We start from the raw sequence: 22,031 nt of genomic DNA on the forward strand, positions 1-22,031 counted from the left end.
AGTGATATTAAAATAAGAAAATTTATTAGAGCAAAACTTGAAAGTAGAAAATAAATCACCCATAGGCTGAATAACTGAAATACAATCTCATTTGGTATATATCTCTCTAATCTATTTCCTAATCATAAAATTTATATTTTTATTAATAAAGTTGTAATCATACTATATAGTATTTTTCTGTATGTAATTAAGATCCTTTTATATTCACTTACTATTAAGGCATATGCAGTTTCCATGCTATGCCATATAACGTATTTTATTTTAATAAATCTCTTTTCACTTATTTGTTTATTTTAATATGTTTTTTATTGATTTTTAGAGCGAGAGGAAGGGAGAGGGAAAGAGAAAAATATCCATTGGCTGCCTCCTGCATGCTCTCTACAGGGGATCAAGCTCATAATCTGGGCATGTGCCCTCACCCAGAATCCAACTTGTGACCTCATGGTGCTCGGGACTATGCTCAACCACTGACCCACACAGCCAGGGCTAACAAATCCCCTTTTATTTATTTTTTAAAAATATATTTTTGTTGATTTCAGAGAGGAAGGGAGAGGAGAACAAGATAGAAACATCAATGATGAGAAAGAATCACTGATTGGTTGCCTCCTGCATGCACTCTACTGGGGATTGAGCCAGCAACCCAGGCATGTGGCCTACTGGGGAACTGAACCCTGACCACCTGGTTCATAAGTTGCCGTTCAACCCCTGAGCCACTCTGGCTGGGCAACAAATCCCCTTTTAAAGAACTTCAAAATCAATCCCATCTTTTTCTATTATTTTTTTAAAAAGCTTTTGTCACCAAATGTCATATGATTATTGCTATAAGCATTATAGAGCAACATTTTTGCAAGTTAAAATTTGTTATGATTTCACTCCATTGCACTAGCTGAACAATAAGGAGTTACAATATTCTCATTGAAACGAAGATGAAGTGATCAAACAATTTTTGTTTGATGATACATAGAACCTAAAAACGTGCACAGTGCATATTTATTGAATCCAAAATACAAGAAAAACAAACATTTTTTTCAGCTCATACTTTCATCTGGAGAGTAAAATTTTAATATTCCTTGAAAGAGTGTGTAAATTGGATTTATCTGTTTTTTGGATTTATGTGTTTAGTGAAACTTGTCAAAAGATCCCTCAAAATTTGGATCTGAAATTTTTCTTATGGGAAAAAATTGTTAAATTCTAATATAGTTTATGTAATGAATACAGGGTAACTTAGGTTCTTAGTCTACCTGAATTTTTGTAATACACAATTTCTAGAAACTTATCTTGTTTTCAGTTTTTACATTTATTGTCATAAAGTTGTTTATAATATTTTCCTATTAATATTTAAATATTTATTTTATAAGTAGTCATATCTTTTCTTTGCTTACCTACAATATTGCTTACTCATAACATACTTTTCTTAATTTATTTTGTCAAAGTTTTATAATTTTATTAATATTTTAAGAAAGACAATCTACTGAATGGGAGAAGATATTCATGAGTGATATATCTGATAAGGGGTAAATATCAAAAATTTATAAAGAACAATTTAACACCAAAAACCCCCAAACAACCCAATTTAAAAATGGGCAAAGGACCTGAATGGACATTTCTCCCAAGAAAACATACAGATAGGCAACAGACATATGAAAAGATGCTCAACATCACTAATTATTAGGGGGTGGGAAGAGATTAACTATATATTTTCTATGCATATATGCATTACTTATGGACACAGTCGATAGGGTGGTGAAGGCCAGGGGTGGGGCAGGAACCAGTTGGAGGGGGGCAATGGAGGGGAAAAAAGGGACATCTGTAATACTCTTAACAATAAAGATTGAAACAAACAAACAAACAAACAAATAAATAAATAAATTTCAGACTGTATTATTTTCAGCATCTCAAAGTGTCCATCAATGAAATATTATTCTGCCATAAATATGAGGAAATCTTACCATTTGGGTCAACTAGGATGGACCCTGAGGCTTTGTGCTAAGTGAAATAAGTCAGATGGAGAAAGACAAATACTGTATGATCCCACTTATATGTGGAATCTAAAAACCCCCCACAAAAACTCTACTGAACTCATAGAAAAATAGATCAGATTTGTGGTTATCAGAGGAGAGTAGGGTGGGGGGAAGAGGAGATTGGAGAAAGGTGGGCAAGAAATATAAATTTCCAGTCATAATATAAAAAAGTAACAGGATGTGATGTCTAACATGATGACTATAGTCAACACTGCTATACATCATATAGGAAAGTTGTTAAGAGAGTAGATACTAAGAATTCTTATCACAAAGATAAATTCTTTTTCCTTTTCTTTATACTGTAGCTATATGGGATGAAGGATGTTAACTAAACCTATTGTGGTAATCATTTCACAATGCAAACAAATCAAACCATCATGCTGTAAACCTTAAACTTATACAATGATGTATGTTACTTCTTTCTCAATAAAACTAGAAAAAAAAATTAGTCATGAGTAGCAGCAGTAGCCACACAAGAATAGATGGAACTATTTATCATGTCTAAAGAAAATAATTGTACTACCTGAGCTTTGCAAGAGTAGATGCTAAAACCACATAAACAACATGTAGTCTTATTTATTAGATTAATAGCTCAAGAAATGGTTGACAGCTGCAGTAGTGTCATAAGTTTCAAGTACTCTCTAATTTTAGTCACATTGTATTTTGAAATCACAAGTTTCAGAAAAAGAGCATAGAATTAAAAAAAACTCAATAGACCAATGTAAGATAGCAATAAAGAGAAATGCATTTGTAATAATGCGAATATATATCATATAACTCTTTGTAATTGAGATTAATAAACAGGATTGTCAAGAACTTTTAAAAAGCATTTTGTGCAGGCATATAAGACCACAAGCAGAGCAGGGAGAGATGCTAAATCCTTTTTGTTGTCTTTTTTTTTTAAATAATTGAAGGTCAGATGATTGCTTTGGGCTTCACTGCACAGTTATGAATCAAGAAAAATATGACAGTGTTCATGTTAGTGGAATAAATGAAAGCTACATGTCAGTTGTCATGGATGCTATGTTTCTTTTTGATTAGAAAAGAACAACAGTTAAAAAAACTACAACTAGAGAGTAAAATATATTGCATTTTAGTCCACAAATAGAGAAATTTTTACTTGAGAAATTATAAAACTGGTATTTCCAAACACTGATATTTTGAGATAAAAATAGATCAGACTATTTCTTGAACCGGCCCTTGCTTTTGTTTTATTTACTTCAAAATAAGCACAGCATGTTCTTTAAATAAAATATTTTGAGTAATGTGGATTAATAATTGATTGTTAATGTTAAGTGTTTAAAGTTTATCTAGGAAGATACATAGGAAACAATTCTTATAGTTTAATTTTATGCTGTGAAAAATGACATGGAAAGGGTTTGGAGTTAAAAATAAGAGAGTCAGAAACCAATATATAGGGGGTGTCCCCAAAAATGTATACGTACACTTTGAATAATTATAAAGATAATCTTTGTTAAAATATATTTCATTTTCAAAATTGAGCTATCAGCTATTGAAGTGTGTATACATTTTTTGGGACACCCTATATATTGGAAGATATTAGAAGAGTATACACATTTTTGAGTATCCCCCAGGCTAATCGCATTTTGTAGACTTTTTGTTAAAGATGGTAGCATAAACATGTGCTTACCTTCTTTCCCTCTCTGAGGCCTCTCTAATAAAAAGGAAAACATTAGGTATAAATCCTTAAAAACAAAGGACAAGAGATGAGACTTCATTGGATGAGAGTTTAGCACATTTTAAAGGTAGAAGGTGACTGGGTAGTATTAGTGGGTGTAACTGGGCATAAAAAGGGAGAGAAGAGGTTGCATTTGTTGAAAGGAGAGAAATTCACAAGGTGAAACCATAGATGAACTCCTGGCTTAGATGCAATGTTATAATGAAGGACAGAAGTGAGACATGGGCCCCTACAAGAGCAACGGTAGAGTATGAAAGTTTTACAAGGAAGAGCTGCCTACTAATTCCTATAAAATATCAGAAGATTCTTCTCTAGAAAGAAAATTAATATTCTCAGGGAAAAATACAAACCCCATAATGACATTTGAATATCTCCAATAAAACACCCTCACCACCCAAAGGGATGATGACTGCAGACATGCCTGCATTCTCACACAGAACCTCCAATCAGCGCCTCACTTGTGAATATGGATGAGAAGGCAAGCATCATCAGACAGGTGAGAAGAGTACCCAATTGGAAAGAGAGGCAAAAGTAATGAAACAGAAAGAAGATTAAAATAAACAGCAATTCTGTGTGACAGGATAGTTCATTTACCAAGAAGAAAAGAAATAAAAAGAAAATTAGAGAAATAAATAATAAGTAAATTAGAGAGCTATATAAAAATTAAAATGACAGCAGAAAAAATCTGTATCATAAAAGACCTGTGGTCATGATGCTGTAATGGCAGAACAACCAAACAACTGGTCACCACCAGGAGGTGCTGGAGCACCTCTCAGGCCCTCCCCACAACCTCCCCCCTGACCCCCCCAACCTCCCGCCCACCCGCCCTACACAGGGCGCCGGCAGCCTCTGCAGAGCGTGTGAGGTGTTGCATGGTGGCAGACATGGCCCTGATGGCAGGCTAGGCCTAGGGGACCCTACATATGCATGATTTAATCGTGTGCTGGACCTCCAGTACTCAAAAAAGTCTTGGACCATCTGTAGATATAATTGAGGAAGTCTGCTATCTAATATAATAAAAGAGAAACATGCAAATTGACTGCACCTCTGCTATGCCCTAAGCCATACCCACCAGCCAATCAGACCGACTATATGCAAATTAACCCAACCAAGGTGGCGGCCAGCAGCCATGGAGCTGGAGCAAGCAGGAGGCTTGGTTGCCCCGGTGATGGAGGAAGCCAAGCTTCCTGCCTGCCCTGGCCGGTTATGGCCTCCGCTCAAGGCAACAAAGTTTCAATTATAGAAGACAAATAAATCCCAGATACCTGCTTCCAGCCAGACTCCACTGGAAGCTTGGGTGGCTGGGGGCAGTGGCCAGCCTGCAAACAGCCATCATCCCCTCACCCAGGCTGGCCACACCCTCATGGGAAGAGGGTCCCTGCTGGGGGGCTTGGCCAGCCTGCAAACAGCCATCAGCCCCTCACCTAGACTGGTCAGGCACCCCAGCAGGACCCCTCCACTCTGAAGGGGATGTGGCCAGCCTGAAAATGGCCCTCAGCCCCTCACCCAGGCTGGCAAGGTACCCCAGGAGTGACCCCCACCCTGAAGGGGCTGTGGCCAGCCTGCAAACAGCCCTCATTCCCTCACCCAGGCTGGTCAGGCACCCCAGCGGTACCCCTACCCTGATCCGGGACACCCTTCAGGGCAAACCAGCCAGGCCCCAGCCGTGCACCAGGCCTCTATCCTATATAATAAAAGGGTAATATGCAAATTGACCCTAACAGCAGAACGACTGAGAATGACTGGTCACTATGATACACACTGACCACCAGGGGGCAGATGCTCAATTCAGGAGCTGCCCCCTTGAGGTCAGTGTGCTTCCACAGGGGGAGCTCTGCTCAGCCACAAGCCAGGCTGATGGCTGCCAGTACAGCGGTGGTGGTGGGAGCCTCTCCCGTCTCCTCAGCTGCACTAAGGATGTCTGACTGCAGCGTAGGCCTGCTCCCCGCTGGCAAGTGGACATTCCCAAAGGGCTCCTGGGCTGTCAGAGGGATGTCTGACTGCCAGCTTAGGCCCAATCCTCCAGGGAGCAGGCCTAAGCCAGCAGGTGGTCATCCCCCAAGGGGTCCCAGACTGTGAGAGGGCACAGGCCAGGCTGAGGGGACCCGCGCCCCAAGTACACAGATTCTTGTGCAACGGGCCTCTAGTAAAATAAAATAAACCTGCAATTACAAAGAACAAACCCAAACAGCAAATATATGAGTTTAATGCTAAAGATCTAATATCTCAATCCAAGGGTTCTTTGAATGACTAATAGGAATTCCAGAGGGGGGAAAAAATCTCAGCTGAGAAAAATTGCACAGAAATAATACCAAGGATTTTCAAAGAGCACACATCGCTAGATTGAACGAGCCTCTATGTGTGCAGCACCTTAACATGCAATTCTGAGTAGAATCCTCCAGGCATTTCACTGGTTTGCAACAGCACTGTCTGTTAAAAGACAGTACAGCAATACCTTTAAAATGAGAGAAAAAGTATTTTTAACTTACAAGTCTACACCCTGACTCTTTATTTATTAAAAAGACATTCTCAGATACAAAAGAATCCAGAAAATTACTCTGCAAACTTTTCACTCTTAATTAGAAAGTCAATGGAGAATTTGTTCCAGCAAAATGAAGATGGTAAATTGAGAGAGAGGAAGTTCATGGGATACAGGAAATAATGGCTTCAAATTAGGTAAGTGGCCAGGGGAGAGGATGAGACCACACACACGCATCAGTCCACATGGAAGCAGGAGAGCAGAACACAGACGCAGCTGCCCATGTGGCAGTCTAGATATGCCAAAGCAGCCAGAGCAGGCTTGGTAAGTTTCTCTGCCAAGGGCCAGATAATAAATATTTTAGGTTTGCGGAAAATCCTGACCGTGTTGCAACACTTTATTCAACAGTTTTAGCACAAGAGCAACTACAGACTCTAAGGAGACAAATGGGTATGGCCGTGTCCCAATAAAACAGGTAATGTGGTGTGTGGGCCACAGTTTGCCAAACCCTGCTGAGAAAAGCTCAGCCATGGATTTCCAGCAGCCTTACCAACAGGACATCAGAAGGGCAAACCTGCTATGGAGAAGGTGGCATCAGTAAAAATACCTACACAATTAAGCAGTCAGGGCAAGAAAGGCTAAACCTTTCTCTTTTCCAAGAAATCTTACCAGAAAAAGTAAAAATGTTTTATAAACATTAGTACAGCTCTTTGAAAATAAGCTGTTTTTATACTTCTAATTTGATTATAAGTATAAAAAATGTCTATATTTGTTGGAACAATATGTAGAAACCTAAGTATAACAGTTAAGGATATAAAGGTAACATCAGTTACAAAGGCAACAGCTATACTGAGAGGAGAGGTGGGGTTGTAAGAGAGTTAAATCTTTATCTGTGATAATACGAATGCCTGATGTTGAAGTAGACATGGAAGTAACCATGAGAATTCAAAAACAAAATCAGTTAGAAAGGATTGTCACAAGTGAATAGGACTTAGTGTTAGATGAGGAGTCAGGGGAAGAGTGGTATGCTTGGCTTTTCTTTACAGGCCCTTCTATTTTATAAAATAATTTTAGATATGTGCACATCACTTTGATTTTAAAAGCTAAAAAAATTTAAAGATGGAAGAAATGAAGAAGTCTTTATAAACTGATAGAAATCTGGCATTCTCACTTTGACCACCGCTTTTGTGGAACGTGCTATAAGAAGAGAGTAAAAGGTGCTACTGTTCTCGAGTAGCATGGGTATTTGTTCCATAAATCAACAAGTGAACCTTAACAGGCCAATACATCAACTGCAAGACAATAATACTTATCGTTTTTTTCAAATTTACTTTTTAAAAAATGAAATTCAACTCTTTTCCCTTACCTCTTCATTTTTCTATGCTGAGCCAGGTATTGGGTTGTGCAGTAACTGGACCCACTACCCAACAAGGAGCTGAGCAAACCTAAATTTCACTTACAACTTTCTCAAGCAAGGCATTCCTGCTGACTCTTGAGAAGAATCCACTTTTCACTTTTACTGTCCCGGTCATGCACATTTAGAAAATGAGCATTGCATTCTGTGGATGTGCTTCTCATGGGGCATGGCTCTACTCTGCAACTAATCTCTTCATAATGTCTCAGTTATTTCTTGTCTTCACAGGCAGTATAGATAATGGGGTAAAAATATATTATGTAACATATCAAGAACATAGTGATTTCCATCCTTTTGTAGAAGTCATTGCCATAACATCTGAATATACTTAGGACTGAACACCCTCTAAATTTGAGGATTCAGGTTATATTCACAAGCAAAAAACAAATAGTAACAAAAAAATAGCCAGACTTTCATTCTTGGCTTGAAAGCTACTGGATTTTTCCAGATAGATCTCAACATGTCAATCTTCTCCTAAATATTCCTGTGTTCTTTATCTTAGTCATTTTGGTCAGAAACTGAGATTTGTTCCATGTGCCTTGCTCTCATGAATCCCTGCATCTCACTGGTTCCTCTGCTGCCAGTCATTGCTCATTGTGCTCCTTTCTCCACAAGACATCAGTGACCATTTTAATTGAAAATCTCTATATATAAAAGCCTAAGACACCAAAAGACTGAATGACCGGTCGACCGATCGCTATGACATGCACTGACCATCAGGGGGCAGACGCTCAATGCAGGAGCTTCCCCCTGGTGGTCAGTGGACTCCAACAGCCAACCTCTTGTGGCCACTCCCGCTTCCCCCACCCAGCCAGCCTCCCGTAGTCGCCCCCCCCGCCCCCCCCCCCCGATTGGCCCTGATTGGGGGGCCAGCCAGCCAACCTCCTGGGGTCCCTCCCCCCAGCTGGCCAGCCCCCCAATAGGCTGGGTTGGCCCAGAGTTATTAACTGTGAAGTGGTAAAACATGGTTAGATACTGGGATGTGTTTTGAAAACAAAGCTGACAGGGTTTGCTGCTGGATTGGTGTGGCATATAGGGGCATGGGAACCATGCTTCAGGTGAGGGAAATTTAAAATCTCATCCTAAAGAATGATCTCATGACAATAGTCAATATCCAAATTAATGTTGGTCCTGCTAAGGCACTTCTTGGATTTTTTGTAGATCAATGCACTTAGAGTTAGGGAGTGACAATCTAGCCCTACAAATCACTGAAGCAGATCAGCAACTAGGACGCAGTCTTCACATCACAAAACTGGGGAGTGACTACTGAAAGAGACTGACAGATGGCCAGAATGAAAGCAAGGAACACAGACAGATTCACCTAAAACAGGTGGAGACTGTGGTAATGAAAGGTTATTTAAGAAATAGCAATTGCACAAGGGCCAGAAGAATACATTTTTATGTAGAAGGAGTAAATTCACACATATAAAAGGTTATTCATAATAAAGTAGTGGTTAATACGAGCATGGCTCTGAACTAAGACTATTCTGGGGTTGAATTTGACTTTATTACTTACAAGATATCTAGCATTTGAATAATAATAATAGTAATAATAATAGATAATCACTTAGATAAAATACTTTGATATGTCTTAGTTTCTTTATCTATAAAATGGACATATGTAATACCTTTTTTAAATTTATTTATTATTTTTTATCTTTAATTTTTTTATTGGTTAAGGTATTACAAATGTGTCCTCATCCCCCCATTAACCCCCAACTTCCCCCCCTCCCACACACACACACACTCATGCTCTCATCTCCCTGTTGTCCGTGTCCATTGGTTTGGCTTATATGCATGCATACAAGTCCTTTGGTTGATCTCTTCCCCTTACCCCCACCCTCCCCTACCTTCCCTATGGGGATTGATAGTCTGATCGCTGTTTCTCTGTCTCTGGATCTGTCCCTGTTCATCAGTCTATGCTGTTCTCTATATTCCACAAATGAGTGAGATCATGTGGTATTATTTATCTTTCTCTGACTGGCTTATTTCACTTAGCATAATGCTCTTCAGTTCCATCCATGCTGTTGCAAATGGTAAGAATTCCTTCTTTTTTACCGCAGCATAGTATTCCATTGTGTAGATGTACCACAGTTTTCTAACCCACTCATCTGCTGATGGGCACTTAGGCTGTTTCCAAATCTTAGCTAAGGCGAATTGTGCTGCTAAGAACATAGGGATGCATATATCCTTTCTGATTGGTGTTTCTGGTTTCTGGGATAAATTCTAGAAGTGGGATCACTGGGTCAAATGGGAGTTCCATTTTTAGTTTTTTGAGGAAGCTCCATACTGTTCTGCACAGTGGCTGCACCAGTCTGCATTCCCACCAGCAGTGCAGGAGGGTGCCTTTTTCTCCGCATCCTCTCCAACACTTGTTGTTTGTTGATTTGTTGATGATAGCCATTCTGACAGGTGTGAGATGATACTGCATTGTCGTTTTAGAAATATTTATTAAATGAAAATATTAGAAAAAAATGTTTGAATAGCTGCTAGATAGAGAATATACGTGATTTATGTAGATATATAAGTGTGGGAGTATAAATAAAATATAGCCTTGTATTCAGCATCATAAAGTCAATTGGACAAGCATAGGAATAGGCCTGGCTTAATAGCAACTCATCTGAGAAAGACCACGTGGGATAAACTGGCGTACTCTCTGTTGACAGCGTGCGGCAGCCATTCAAAAAGCAAATGCAAACCCAGGCTGCATGAATTAAGGCACAGCCGGAAAGGTGCTAGCTAGCCCTGTATTTTCTGCACTGATTAGAACATATTTGGAATATTGGGTTCAATTCTGGAAAGACTTAGAGGAAAACTCTAGTTCTCCAGACGAATGTTACCAGATTGATGAAGCATCCAGAAATCATGTCAGATGAAAATGGTTGGAAGGTTTAGACAATTTGGACTTTACTTCGTGTAAGTTTAATTTTGCAGAACAAGTCCTAGTGGGTAGTGTTATAAGGTTACATCTAGTGTTACCTGACAGCACATTTTTACTTGCAGAGATTCTCGATCTATTGGAACCATTCCCAAGGGCATGGGCTGCCGCTGAGGCGGTGAACTCTCACTGGTGTTCTGATAAAGGCTGGATGGTAGGTTAGACCACTCTATCTCATTGGCTTCTCACAACAATCATGGAGTGTGAAAAGCATTTTAATTATTTGCCTAGTAAAAGCAAAATGCATTCTTCTTTTCTTTAATTATTTTAAAGTTTACATGTCATTAAAAACTAAAAATTCACCGAACTAAAAAGACATTAACCATTACTAACAGCCAAGAAGCAGAGGTAGAGTTTTATTTGCAAAAAGAAAAAGGAGAAGCCTAGGCATTGAAGAAAAATTAGATATAATGAACAGCCAGTGCCATGGAACTCTAAAATCTCTTGAAATTGTTCAAAATTCCTCTTCACAATCTCCACACCTCTTATTATTTTACCACTTCTCCCTTCCCCGTCTAACTAAACTGCCTTTTCCTCGTCCTGACATTCCTTAGATTTCACATGTCATCCCCATGATGTGATCTGACGGCCTAGTCTGCAGTGATCTCTAGAGCTCTAGTTTCTTTAAATTTCAATAGCAAATTACATGTATGCATTGTTCACTTATAATGCTTCTTCCTTCTATCTGTCTTCCTCTCTACTTCCAACTTCTTCTTTTTTTAACCTTACATATTATATTTTCCTTTGTTTCTTTCTTGAGCCTGAGCCCCTTTACTTGTAAACAGCACAGTACCTAGCCCCAGGTAGGTTACCTAATAGTTGTTAAATAAGGAAAACCTGAATATCATTCATTAGCAATGCAAAGCAAAAATGAACTTAGAGACAAAATAGCAAATAAATTCATACTCTGTTATCCATAGTAGGCTTGAAAAAGAATGATTCAATTTGTTTTTTACAAAAAAAAAAGGTGGTAAACATGACCACAAATTCCTCCCTTCTCTGTATACATGCTCCTTGGCTTTGCGGCTCCTTTCATCAAGAGGTAGAAGCCATTTCTCCACCTTGTTAAATCAGAGTTGGCCTTGTGACTTGCTTTAACAAGATGAAGTATCAACATTACATTGTAGGTGCTCAGAGCCAAGGCTTAAAGAGGCTATACAACTCTTTCTCCCATCTGCTTAGAACACTGCCTTAAGACTCCCATGTCTAGCCTGTTGGTGGAGAAAAGATGGAGCAGAGATGAGTCGTCCTTGATTAGCCTCATCCTGCCCACACCCCGCACCAACCACCTCATAGCAACACTGTCCAGTTGAGCCACCATTCACAGGAGTGGCCTCAGGTGAGACCAGAAGACAAAACCCTCAGCTGCAGCTGAGCCAACCCAAATTGTTGACCCGACGAATTATGAGTAAACAAAATGATTATTATTTGAAACCATTTAGTTTTGGGATGGTTTGTTATACAGAAATGAATAAGCTCAAATGGCTACAAAGACAAAAAGCCATTCGTTAAATAAATAGACAATTAGACTGAGAACACAAGTGCCACTTGGGAACAATCAACTAATTACCTCATGCTAGATGAACTATAGTATGACATAAGCAGATCATACAATCAGATTTATGGCCTTAATTCACATCTCTCTGTTCACCAGTGTAGAATGCACATGATCTCTTAGGCAGAATTAATGAGTGTGTGGCATTATTAAATAATCGCAGAGCATAAACAACCTTTTACTTCTTTACAAACTATATTTAGTTTTCATCTTATCCCCCAAATAGTATTTTAAATAAGACCCTACCATCTTTATTATATTCATATTAAACTTAAAACTCCAAGTGAACTTCAAGTGTAGAAAATTACTATATGTGGTAGGAAAACTTCTAAGAAGGCCTGAAATGATCCCTGCATCCTTGTCTTCATGCCATTGTATGACCTCCTCCCCTTCAGTGTAATCTGGCTTTAATATCATTCTTACAGCTAATAGAGTATGGGAAAGGAGATGTGACGTTACTTCCATGGTTAGTTTACAACAGATTATATTTCAATCTTGCTAGCAGACATTCTTGCTGGCTTTAATGAAATAAGCTACCATATTATAGAGGTCCACATGATAAGAATCTGAGTGTTCTCCACCCAACTGGCAGTGAAGAATTAAGGCTTTCAGTACAATAATGCTCAAGGGATTGTATCATGACAGCAGCCATATACATGAGCTTGGAGTAGATCCTTCCCAGTTGAGCCTTCAGATGGGATCACAGCCCTAGCTGACACCTTGATTGCAACCTTGTGACCCTGCAGGAGCTGAAGCATGTCTGAATTTCTGATCCACAGAAACTGAGATAGTAAATCTTTTTGTTTAAAAATTTCAGGGTAATTTGTTATGTAGCAAGAGATAACTAATATAATATGGTAAAGTAAGGAATAGAAATTGTTGCTGTTGGTATGTGGGTTTTTTATTGCCCTTTTTTGGCTGTTAAAAGAATGTATCATTATATTTCTTCTTTTCAAATAAGCTGTATCCAGTCTTCCCCTATCTCCTTGGAGTACTTTTTAAAAAATAAGTGTCAAGTTTTCTTCATTCCACCAAATATTTTGGCAATATACAAATTAGAAGAAAAGGCCAAAGGAAAATTTTTTTGAAAGACTAATGATTTTTATAAGTTATTAGAAAAACTCTTCAAGATCTCTCCTGTTATACAAACCCAATCCTATATAATAAAAGGCTAATATGCAAATTGTCTCCTTGACTGGGAGTTCGACCGGGGGATGGGGCACTGGTCGGCCAACAGCCCACGGCCCCTCCCCCCGGCCGGCCCTACCCCAGATCAGCCCTCCCACCCCAATTGGGGCAGGCCGGCTGGACCCCACCCATGCACGAATTTGTGCACTGAGCCTCTAGTACAAAAGAAATTCTTAATGTAATCTTTTTTGTAAGGTTCTACATTTCACTATGTAAAGCAAGGTATATAATAAATTCTATAATTTGAGTTTATTAAGCAATTTATTAATAGACAGCATTACAACTACTATAATTCACACCTGTCCATTATAAATTTGTTGTTCTAGCTTATTTTTATTTTGTATATATTATGCATTTGATTTCATATTAATTTAATTTTGTTGTACTTTAATTTACATTCCACATTAGGTTTTTTGTTGATAACTATATCTTTATTTATTTACATGTTTATTTATTGAATAAGTATTACTAAGAAAATTGAAACTTCATTTTTAATTAGTAATTTTAAACTAACTGAAAAACATAGATATCATTTCCAAGTTACTCATTAATGTGTCATCACCAACTCTTACATTAATCTTGCAAGACAGCTATTATCATTATGAATTTATTATAAAGTGAGCAAACCAAATTTACGAAAGATTACTAAATTTATGAAGGTCAGAGAGTGAATTAGTACCATAATTGTGATACAAGCAGGGTCTGTCTGGCTTCAGTCTGTCTTTTTAATTCATATCATAATGTCCCCGGAAAATGGATAAAGCCCATCTTTTACTACATCATTTAATTTAGAAACCTATGAAATTCTTGGGTAAAAGGGACAAAGATCTTGCCAGAATCTGTTGTTGATCCTATTTTCAGTCTATTAATTGGACAAAGGAGTTACCAAGAATAGAAAAGAAAATTAATCTGGCCTCTACTATAAATCCTTTAAATTGCTGGACAAGGACAAAATTAGCATCTCATCTAAATATAGGGGAAACGGCCCATAGACACATTTTTCTTCCTATAAAAAAGTAAACTGTGAAACTACATCTGGAATCCTGTCTACATTTCTTATTGTTATGCTGTAAGAAAATATCATATAGCTATAGAAGAGAAACAAAAATAATAAAGAGAATGAAAGAGTTTTTTAAAAACCTTAAAAATAATAGATTTTACAGCAGAGATAAGAGGCTGGATAGGGAATGACAGGGGAATTAGGAGAGGTACATAAAGTAAGCATTTTGCCTTCTATACCATCAAGGGCAACTGCGACCTCAAACAAGATGGCAGTAACAGATCCAAATTTTAGGCTGAATAAATCACTGGTTTGACACTCACTTTTACATCCTTTTTGTTGTCCTTTTGATTTTCTTTTACCTGCAGATGACTGTTGAAAAACGAATAGTTAAAACTTCCTAGGCTACTCCAGAAAAAGAAAAAAAATATGGTGACACTAAGCCATGAGAAGATAAGGCTGATAGTAGAGGCAATAATGAGTTTGGTATAGATATAGGGATAGAATGAATGAGGGGGAAATTTTATGCATTTCCATTGAGACTAGGGAAAGAGGGAAGGTCAAAAGTAAGAAGAATGCCCTATGGGCTCAGAGACACAAAAATGATTTTTTCAACGGAATAATGTTTCAAATTTATACTCTGCTAGGCAAGTTTTTTTTATAATGGTTTAGGTTCAGTACTGCCCTGAAAAAGGGATAGCCTTTCAATGACCTTTTCTAGCCCGTGATTAAAATTCAGTTTACCAGTTTTCTCATTATCTAATAATATGTATAAAATAATAATTCTACCCCAATCTGACTTGGCTCTTTTAGCCTGGGAATTTCTGTTTTATAGTCCTCTGGCCACAGTATTTCATTTTATGATGCAAAAAGTCAAAGGCGATAGATGATCTGGATAGTCTCCTATGCAACAGAGCCGCTCACTTCATTTAAATGGAAATGCGCATTCTCATGGAATTCAGGCCTGTATTGATGAACAAAGATAAGCTGCCAGTATTAAATAGAATAGTGATATACAAAAAAGAAAAAGTGTCCTAGAAAACTCATTTTAAAGATACAGTAAACTTTATAGTGAAAGACAAGAAATTTTAAGACTACATAGGTATATAGCTTAGACATAGGACAAATTAAATTTTCCAAAGATTTATTGCATATCTGGATGGTTATAAAATTGAAAACTTTGGGACAGAGATTGTGTGTGAAAGATTATATATGTCTTTGATGAGCATAATGACTCAATATGAAAAAACTCAGTAGCATAAGTACCTTTTATAAATAGACATTAGCCAAATAATAAACATTTTTCAGTGGACATGTTAAGAAGTATCATGGGTTAGGTGTTGATATAATTTTCTATGCTCTTTCCTTTCTTAAAATTTTAATGTGGTTACTTTTGGGTTCATTTTTAAATAACTCATTTAAGGAATATTTAATAATTACACGTTGTGTCTCCCAACTAGAAACCTGGAAAACATTCTTACTCATTTCTTTGATAACATCATGCAGGTCTTGCAAATCTTTCCTCAGCAATGAATTATGAATCTACTGCCACTCGCAATGCCTTTATCAGAACAGAATGTCTTTTACCTAACAATTATTAAGACCTGAAATCTTGCTTGTTTCTCCCATCTCCTTGACTCTATTCCACTTCTGTCCACCTATACTCCTACTTATGTCCTTCAATTTATAATTCCAAGGGGAATACCTAATACACACAGATGATGAAATAGAGTCTGAAAAGACACAAATAGGTGTGTGTGTGTGGGCGGGGGTGGGGGGTGGGGAGGACAGAAATAAAGGATCTAAGACAACCTAAGTAAAGTATTTGCAGTAAAAATCTGGGCAAATAACCAGCTGTGCAATTATGTCATAGATGTTACGTAACTGTATTAGTTCTTCTTTAATTTGACTAAACAATGTTTTCCCACACTCTGCTGCTGTAGGAAAAGTCCACATGTTCATGAGCTTGTTTTCACATGCAATTTGAGTTTTAGGAACATGACCTAATAATGAATGAAAAACAAAACAAAACATTTTTAACCCTCACCCGAGGATATAATATGGTTTTATTGACTTCCTTTTTATTTTTATTTTTTGAGAGAGAGAGAAAGAGAGAGAGAGAGAGAAAGAGAGATATTAATGTGTGAGAGAAACATTCACTGGTTGCCTCCCATATGCACCTGACAAGAGATTGAACCTGCAACCTGAGTATGTGCCTTGACAGGGAATCAAACCTGCAACCTTTAAATGCTCCAAACGACTGAGCCACCTGGCCAGGATGACCTAATGAATTTAATTAACAGAGCAGTACTAATCAGGAGTAGAAAGAGGAAAGTCATAACAACTTTGTCTTATAAATAATTTTTGTGCCCTAGCTTATTTGGCTCAGTGGATAGAGCATCGGCCTGCAGACTGAAGGGTCCCGGGTTCGATTCCGGTCAAGGGCATGTACCTTGGTTGCAGGCACATCCCCAGCAGGGGGTGTGCAGGAGGCAGCTGATCGATGTTTCTCTCTCGTCAGTGTTTCTAACTCTCTATCCCTTCCTCTCTGTAAAAAAAAAAATCAATAAAATATATTTTTAAAAAAGAATTTTTGTTTTTATATTTTCTTAAAGATGCACTGTAAAAGGATGCTTACCATATTATTTGAAAGTTGAAACAGTCAAAGATAAATATAAAAACGAGACACTGATGTATAGGATTGACTACATGGTTTAGATATTGCCTTTGGCAAATCAGAGAAATATATTAAAACAGTCCCATGAATAGCTATTGTTTACTTTGGCAGTGTCTGTTACACATTTTACAGGCAAAATTTATATTTTATCTGGAAAAAGCCTGAATCTGAAGAAAAATTTAATTTCTTTGTTTACACTTTAGATATTTGATTTTATCTTTTAATATGATTTCAGACAGCAGTGTTTAATTTCTGCACAAAGGGCGAAGAGAGAAAGTGCTCTGCTGTGTGTGTGAGGGTATGGAATACTGCAGTGCTAGAGAACAGGTCAGAGGCGGAAAGCCAAAGTCAGGGTGGGATGGAATCATTCAACTTCATTTCTTCTCTCTTCCTCTGCTGTCTTAAGAAAACAAACCCTCAAAATAAATGAATGTAATGCAATCACTCTTTTCAATTATGTCTTTAATGCCTATTGATGTTCTTTATGTTCAGTAGTAGTGGACAGAGGTTCTGGTTGCATTACAGGTTCTTAATCTTTCTGATATGACAGCCTCTTTTTGGCTGTGAGCATTAGGATTAAATGTATAGGACCCTTGTGTCAGCTTTTAGAGGGAGACCTGGCCATGTAGGAGATGAGATGATCCACTGAGCATAGGGAATCAAATGATACAAGGGACTCTCTACCCAGGCACTGCCACTTGCTTAATGCTCTGTTGTTGCTACCTAAAAAATTTGTAACCACTCTTTAACAAGGGACTCTACATGTTCATTTTGCACTGGCCCCCACTAATTATTTAGCTGGTCTTTCCCATGAAGAAAAGCTCTGAAAGGGACAAGGACTAATCAAATCCTTTTTTTTTAGCTTTTGCATATAGATGATACCTGGCTAGAATGGTCATGCTTTGCTATGTTCTGCTCTGTCCAAAGGATTGTACATATAGTCAGCATTTCTAGAGGAGACCAATATCTCCCTTCAGGATCCAGTTTCTCTTCTCTATTTAGTAATTTATTCCCTTACCCTCTTTTAGCTGCCTGGTCACAGATTATATTTCCAAATTATCTTGCATTTAAGTGTGTCCATGTTACTGTTTTTGATTGCGAGTGAATAGACATGTTTTAAATTTGTGGATAATTGCCTTAAAGATACAGCCAAAGAGACAACTCTTTCCTTCTTCTCACAGGCTGGACGAGAGATGGCTGGTGAGGAGGATGACATACTAGGGGAAGGCAGATCAACTCTTCTACTCTTTCAAAATCTGAATGAGAATTCCTGGGCCAGCATGGATTACTCACGTTGAGTCAGGGACTTCAAAGAGGAATGAATTTTCTGTTACACTTGGCTTAGCCTCTGCCCTAAGTAATGTACAGAATAAATTCTTGAAAGCTGATTCAAAATGTATTTGCATTTATCCAGAACAGTTGAAAGTATAGTGTTCTGAGTGCTTGAATGTTCTACATAGAGAAAATTACTAACTTATATTAAAATGATATAAAACAAATTTTATCCACAATGATTCTCAGAACACTTCTGGATCTTGCAGAGCCGTAATATCATCAATATTAATACTAATTGTAGTATATGTCTGTAGATGTTGAGGTTTTAGTAAATCAATAATAAGCTGTGACAAACTCCTGAAATTACATTTTTAAAAATAAATTCCTGAATCTCTCTAGTTTTATTATAATTCATCTCCATACTGAAAGAAGACTATAGGATATTAAAAGTAACTTTTCTGAATTTTCTCATTGTTTGGAAACTGAATTAAGACATTTAAGATACTTAAAAAAATAACAAATAACATAATTTTGCTTTTCATTTCTTAACATTTTTTGATGACTAAGACTATAAGGTTTAACATATTATATTGATAAACCAGTTAAGCCATTAATGAATCATATATTTTCAAAAATATAGCTTTTATGTTTACCTGCCCCAATGACTCTCTCAATGCGAATTCTTGAGGGATCAATCTCCTTCGCAAATTCATGGACTGCCAGGGATGGGTCTTCGTATGTATCTGGATCTATGTAAGTTTTAATTCCTGGGAAGCGTACTGCAACAAAATAAAAGACTGATTTAGCGTAAGAGGTTTTTTTTTTTTTAGTACTTACACATTTTGTGACTATTTAAAATAAGGAGCCACTTACTGAAGTAGTCATTCTTGTTAATTACTAAAATGCAATTCTTTTTTCTCTTTCTGCCCCCCTCCCCCCCAAATGCCCCCATTCATTAAAGCTTTGAGTACTTGGAATAAAATTTTATTTGCTGTTAATGTAAAATGACCTGGTGGTTTAATAGAAAGTGAGCTGACTGGTTCCAGAAAATACACTTTTATTATATTTCTGTAGAAAGTTTAATCTGCTCACTTACCACTGACAACCCATACAGTTCACCTCTGATCTAGCTCAGGGCATGGGTGAAATGAGGCATGAACCTTCCCCCATTCAATTCTCACGCCCCAAACAGGCAAGCAAGCCTGTTAATGTCCATCCATTCTGGGCCCCTTGTACTTTAAGGCACTAGGTCAGTGGTTCTCAACCTTGGCTGCACATGAGAATCACCTGGGAATCTTTTTAAAATCCTGATTTCTGGCCTCATCCTCCGGAAATTCTGTTTCTTTGTTACTAATGTTGTGGCCCCACCCCATAACAAAGAAACAGAATTTCCGGAGGATGAGGCCCAGAAATCAGGATTTTAAAAAGATTCCCACGTGATTCTAATGTGCAGCCAAGGTTGAGAACCACTGCACTAGGTTTTCCTGAACTTAAGCCCCAGTCCTGTGGTTTCTCCCCTTCCGGGAACTCTCAGGCAGTAAAGAATAGACCCATGGCCCAGTGTCAGAAGACAACAACCAACAGTAGTTCTTTCCTGTTCTGTAGTTGCTTCCATGGACAGAACATACATGGTCCTGAAAATGGCCACCTGCCCCTTCTGAAGGGAAGGGTAGGTGTGAAAGGCACAAATCTGGGGGTTGGCTGTGTAACTGCGACTCTTCCTCTGGTGGGGGTGGATGCTCGCTGCCCACGGGCAGTCGGACAGGGATGGCTGGAAAACCTGAATGCATGGTTGCATATCATTTGCACCTTCTTCAGTATCAGAAGTCACAGACTGCCTGTGGGAATTCCTCTGTTTTGCTCATGGGTTTGTATTTTCTACATTAGATTTCTAGCTTCTGGAGGACAGGAGTTCATTTCTTCTACATCTTTGTATATTTCCAAATACTTTAGGTATGGTTTTATAGGTAATATTATATCTTTTGGCCTTGGCATAGACATAATATTGAATACAAATTAGTAGGGATTAAAAGATCAATACAAATTCGTATTTAGTTTTGTGGTTTCTTAGATTTTGAAAGCCACACAACATACTAAGTTTTGTCTAGGTTGCCCTGAAACATGCTCTTTCAAGAAAAATCGCAAAATCAAGCAAACAAAAGATAATACAGTGAGTTTAGAAAAGGTAATGAAATGCCCATTATCAGCAATAATTTGCTCCATGAGATCTTCTATGCCTGCTGCCTTCTCTTATTACTTTTTTGCCTGCTGTCTTCTGGTACTAGATACGTACCCATGAGAATAGTACTTCTCAAAATGGCACTAGTGAAGCATATTTCTAGATGAGCTTAGACCTGACATTTTTCTGAAATGCTATGCCTTTCTTGATTTCCTGAAGTTTAGATTGGAGGAAAGGAGAATGGATAATCTGTATCTCTTATTTATATTCTATATGGCATTTGTGTAATTTCAGTTTGAATACCATAAACTCAAAGTCAGTGGCCACTACTCGATGATCAGTAGTATCTAACTGGTAACATTATTTTAGGCACAGATAAAAAAGATTACTTATGAACTCCCATGTGATTTTAACAATTCAACCATTTAATTATTTAAGGTGATACACATTTCTAAGGAATAAATTGATTAGTTAATATCACTTTTTTCCCCCTTGTAAACATAATATATGTATTATAGAAAAAAAATCCAACTTAGTTCTAATTTTGACTGTCTGGTTACTCATTTAACTTATCCCAGTCTTATGAAACATGAGTTTATCTTTCTTCTATCTCCTTGGCTGCCTCAGGTTATTTTCATTGCTTCTCGCTGGGCCCATCTGGTTTAGTTTATGCTAAACTGTTAGTTGGAAAACAGATAATAAATACCTCGGGAGCATCTCTTTCTTCTGCATTTCAGTTCTAAATGCCCCACAGTGAATCTTAAGGTTGCTCAGCATACGTTATCTGTCCAGGTGTTTGGATCCATGTTTCTGCATCTGTTTCCAGCTCATTCCATGCCTGGTATAGGCTGTCTCAGCTCCCCCTTCCCTGCCAGTGCCATCAGCCTCAAACTTACTGCACACAAGAACAACCTGGAGAGCTTGCTAAAAATGCAGATATGTTGGCTCTACCCCGGCTCTTCTGAATCAGACCTCTGGTGAGTGAGAGTGGGGTATTCTCGTGAAGATGGTCCTTAGACCACTCTTTGGGAAATCATGTGAGCCTTATAAATAGCCCTAAATTATCTCTCTAGTTTATAATTTTCTCTCTTGAATCCTTTCCCTCCCCTGGATGGTGATAGAGTTTTAAAAACCCCTTACTCATTTGGCTCAATCTGAAGTAGAAGATGCGCTTAAATAAACAGCTCACCTCACATATCATCTCTATACTGTGGTTAATTGGAAAACATCCCTTTCTGCCCTTTCTGTTAATCCAGCCTCTTGCTACAGAGGAGCTGTCTTGACAAAGTAGTTTGCCATTCGGAGGTTGGAGGTGGAGGTGGGTGTTGGGGAGGAGAGGTTGGCAATTAGGAAACTAACTATAGTGGTAATTACAGCTTGCTTGGGAAGAGATCCTTCAAATGGATATAACCTTGTAGTCAGCTCAAGGATTTCATACATATTCTTAGAGTTAAGGAGCTGATTTTCTTTTTTAGTGTTAATGAACTGTAAATTGATTGTTATATGTTTAAATGACAGTTCCTACAAGAAGGAATAAGGATTCCATAACATTTCTGTGGCGAATGCTCCACTAAAATAAAACCAGCTCACATGCAGGAGACATTGT

At 37.9% G+C, this 22,031-nt stretch overlaps 1 protein-coding gene across 3 annotated transcripts in view; it reads right to left on the minus strand.

Moving 5' to 3' along the window:
- The window catches only part of EPHA6 (EPH receptor A6), a 934,835-nt gene that overhangs the window by 261,967 nt on the left and 650,837 nt on the right, over nt 1-22,031 (minus strand). For all 3 annotated transcript variants that reach the window (XR_013995684.1, XM_081086735.1, XM_081086736.1), the window contains one exon: nt 18,900-19,025. Coding sequence is in view for 2 of the 3 variants with exons in the window: in XM_081086735.1 (XP_080942861.1) it covers nt 18,900-19,025 (126 nt within the window). In the remaining variant the exon portion in view is untranslated. The remainder of the gene's footprint in view (nt 1-18,899; nt 19,026-22,031) is intronic.

The sequence above is a fragment of the Myotis nattereri genome (genome assembly GCF_964212035.1).
Source record: "Myotis nattereri genome assembly, chromosome: 3".
Lineage (NCBI taxonomy): Eukaryota > Metazoa > Chordata > Mammalia > Chiroptera > Vespertilionidae > Myotis > Myotis nattereri.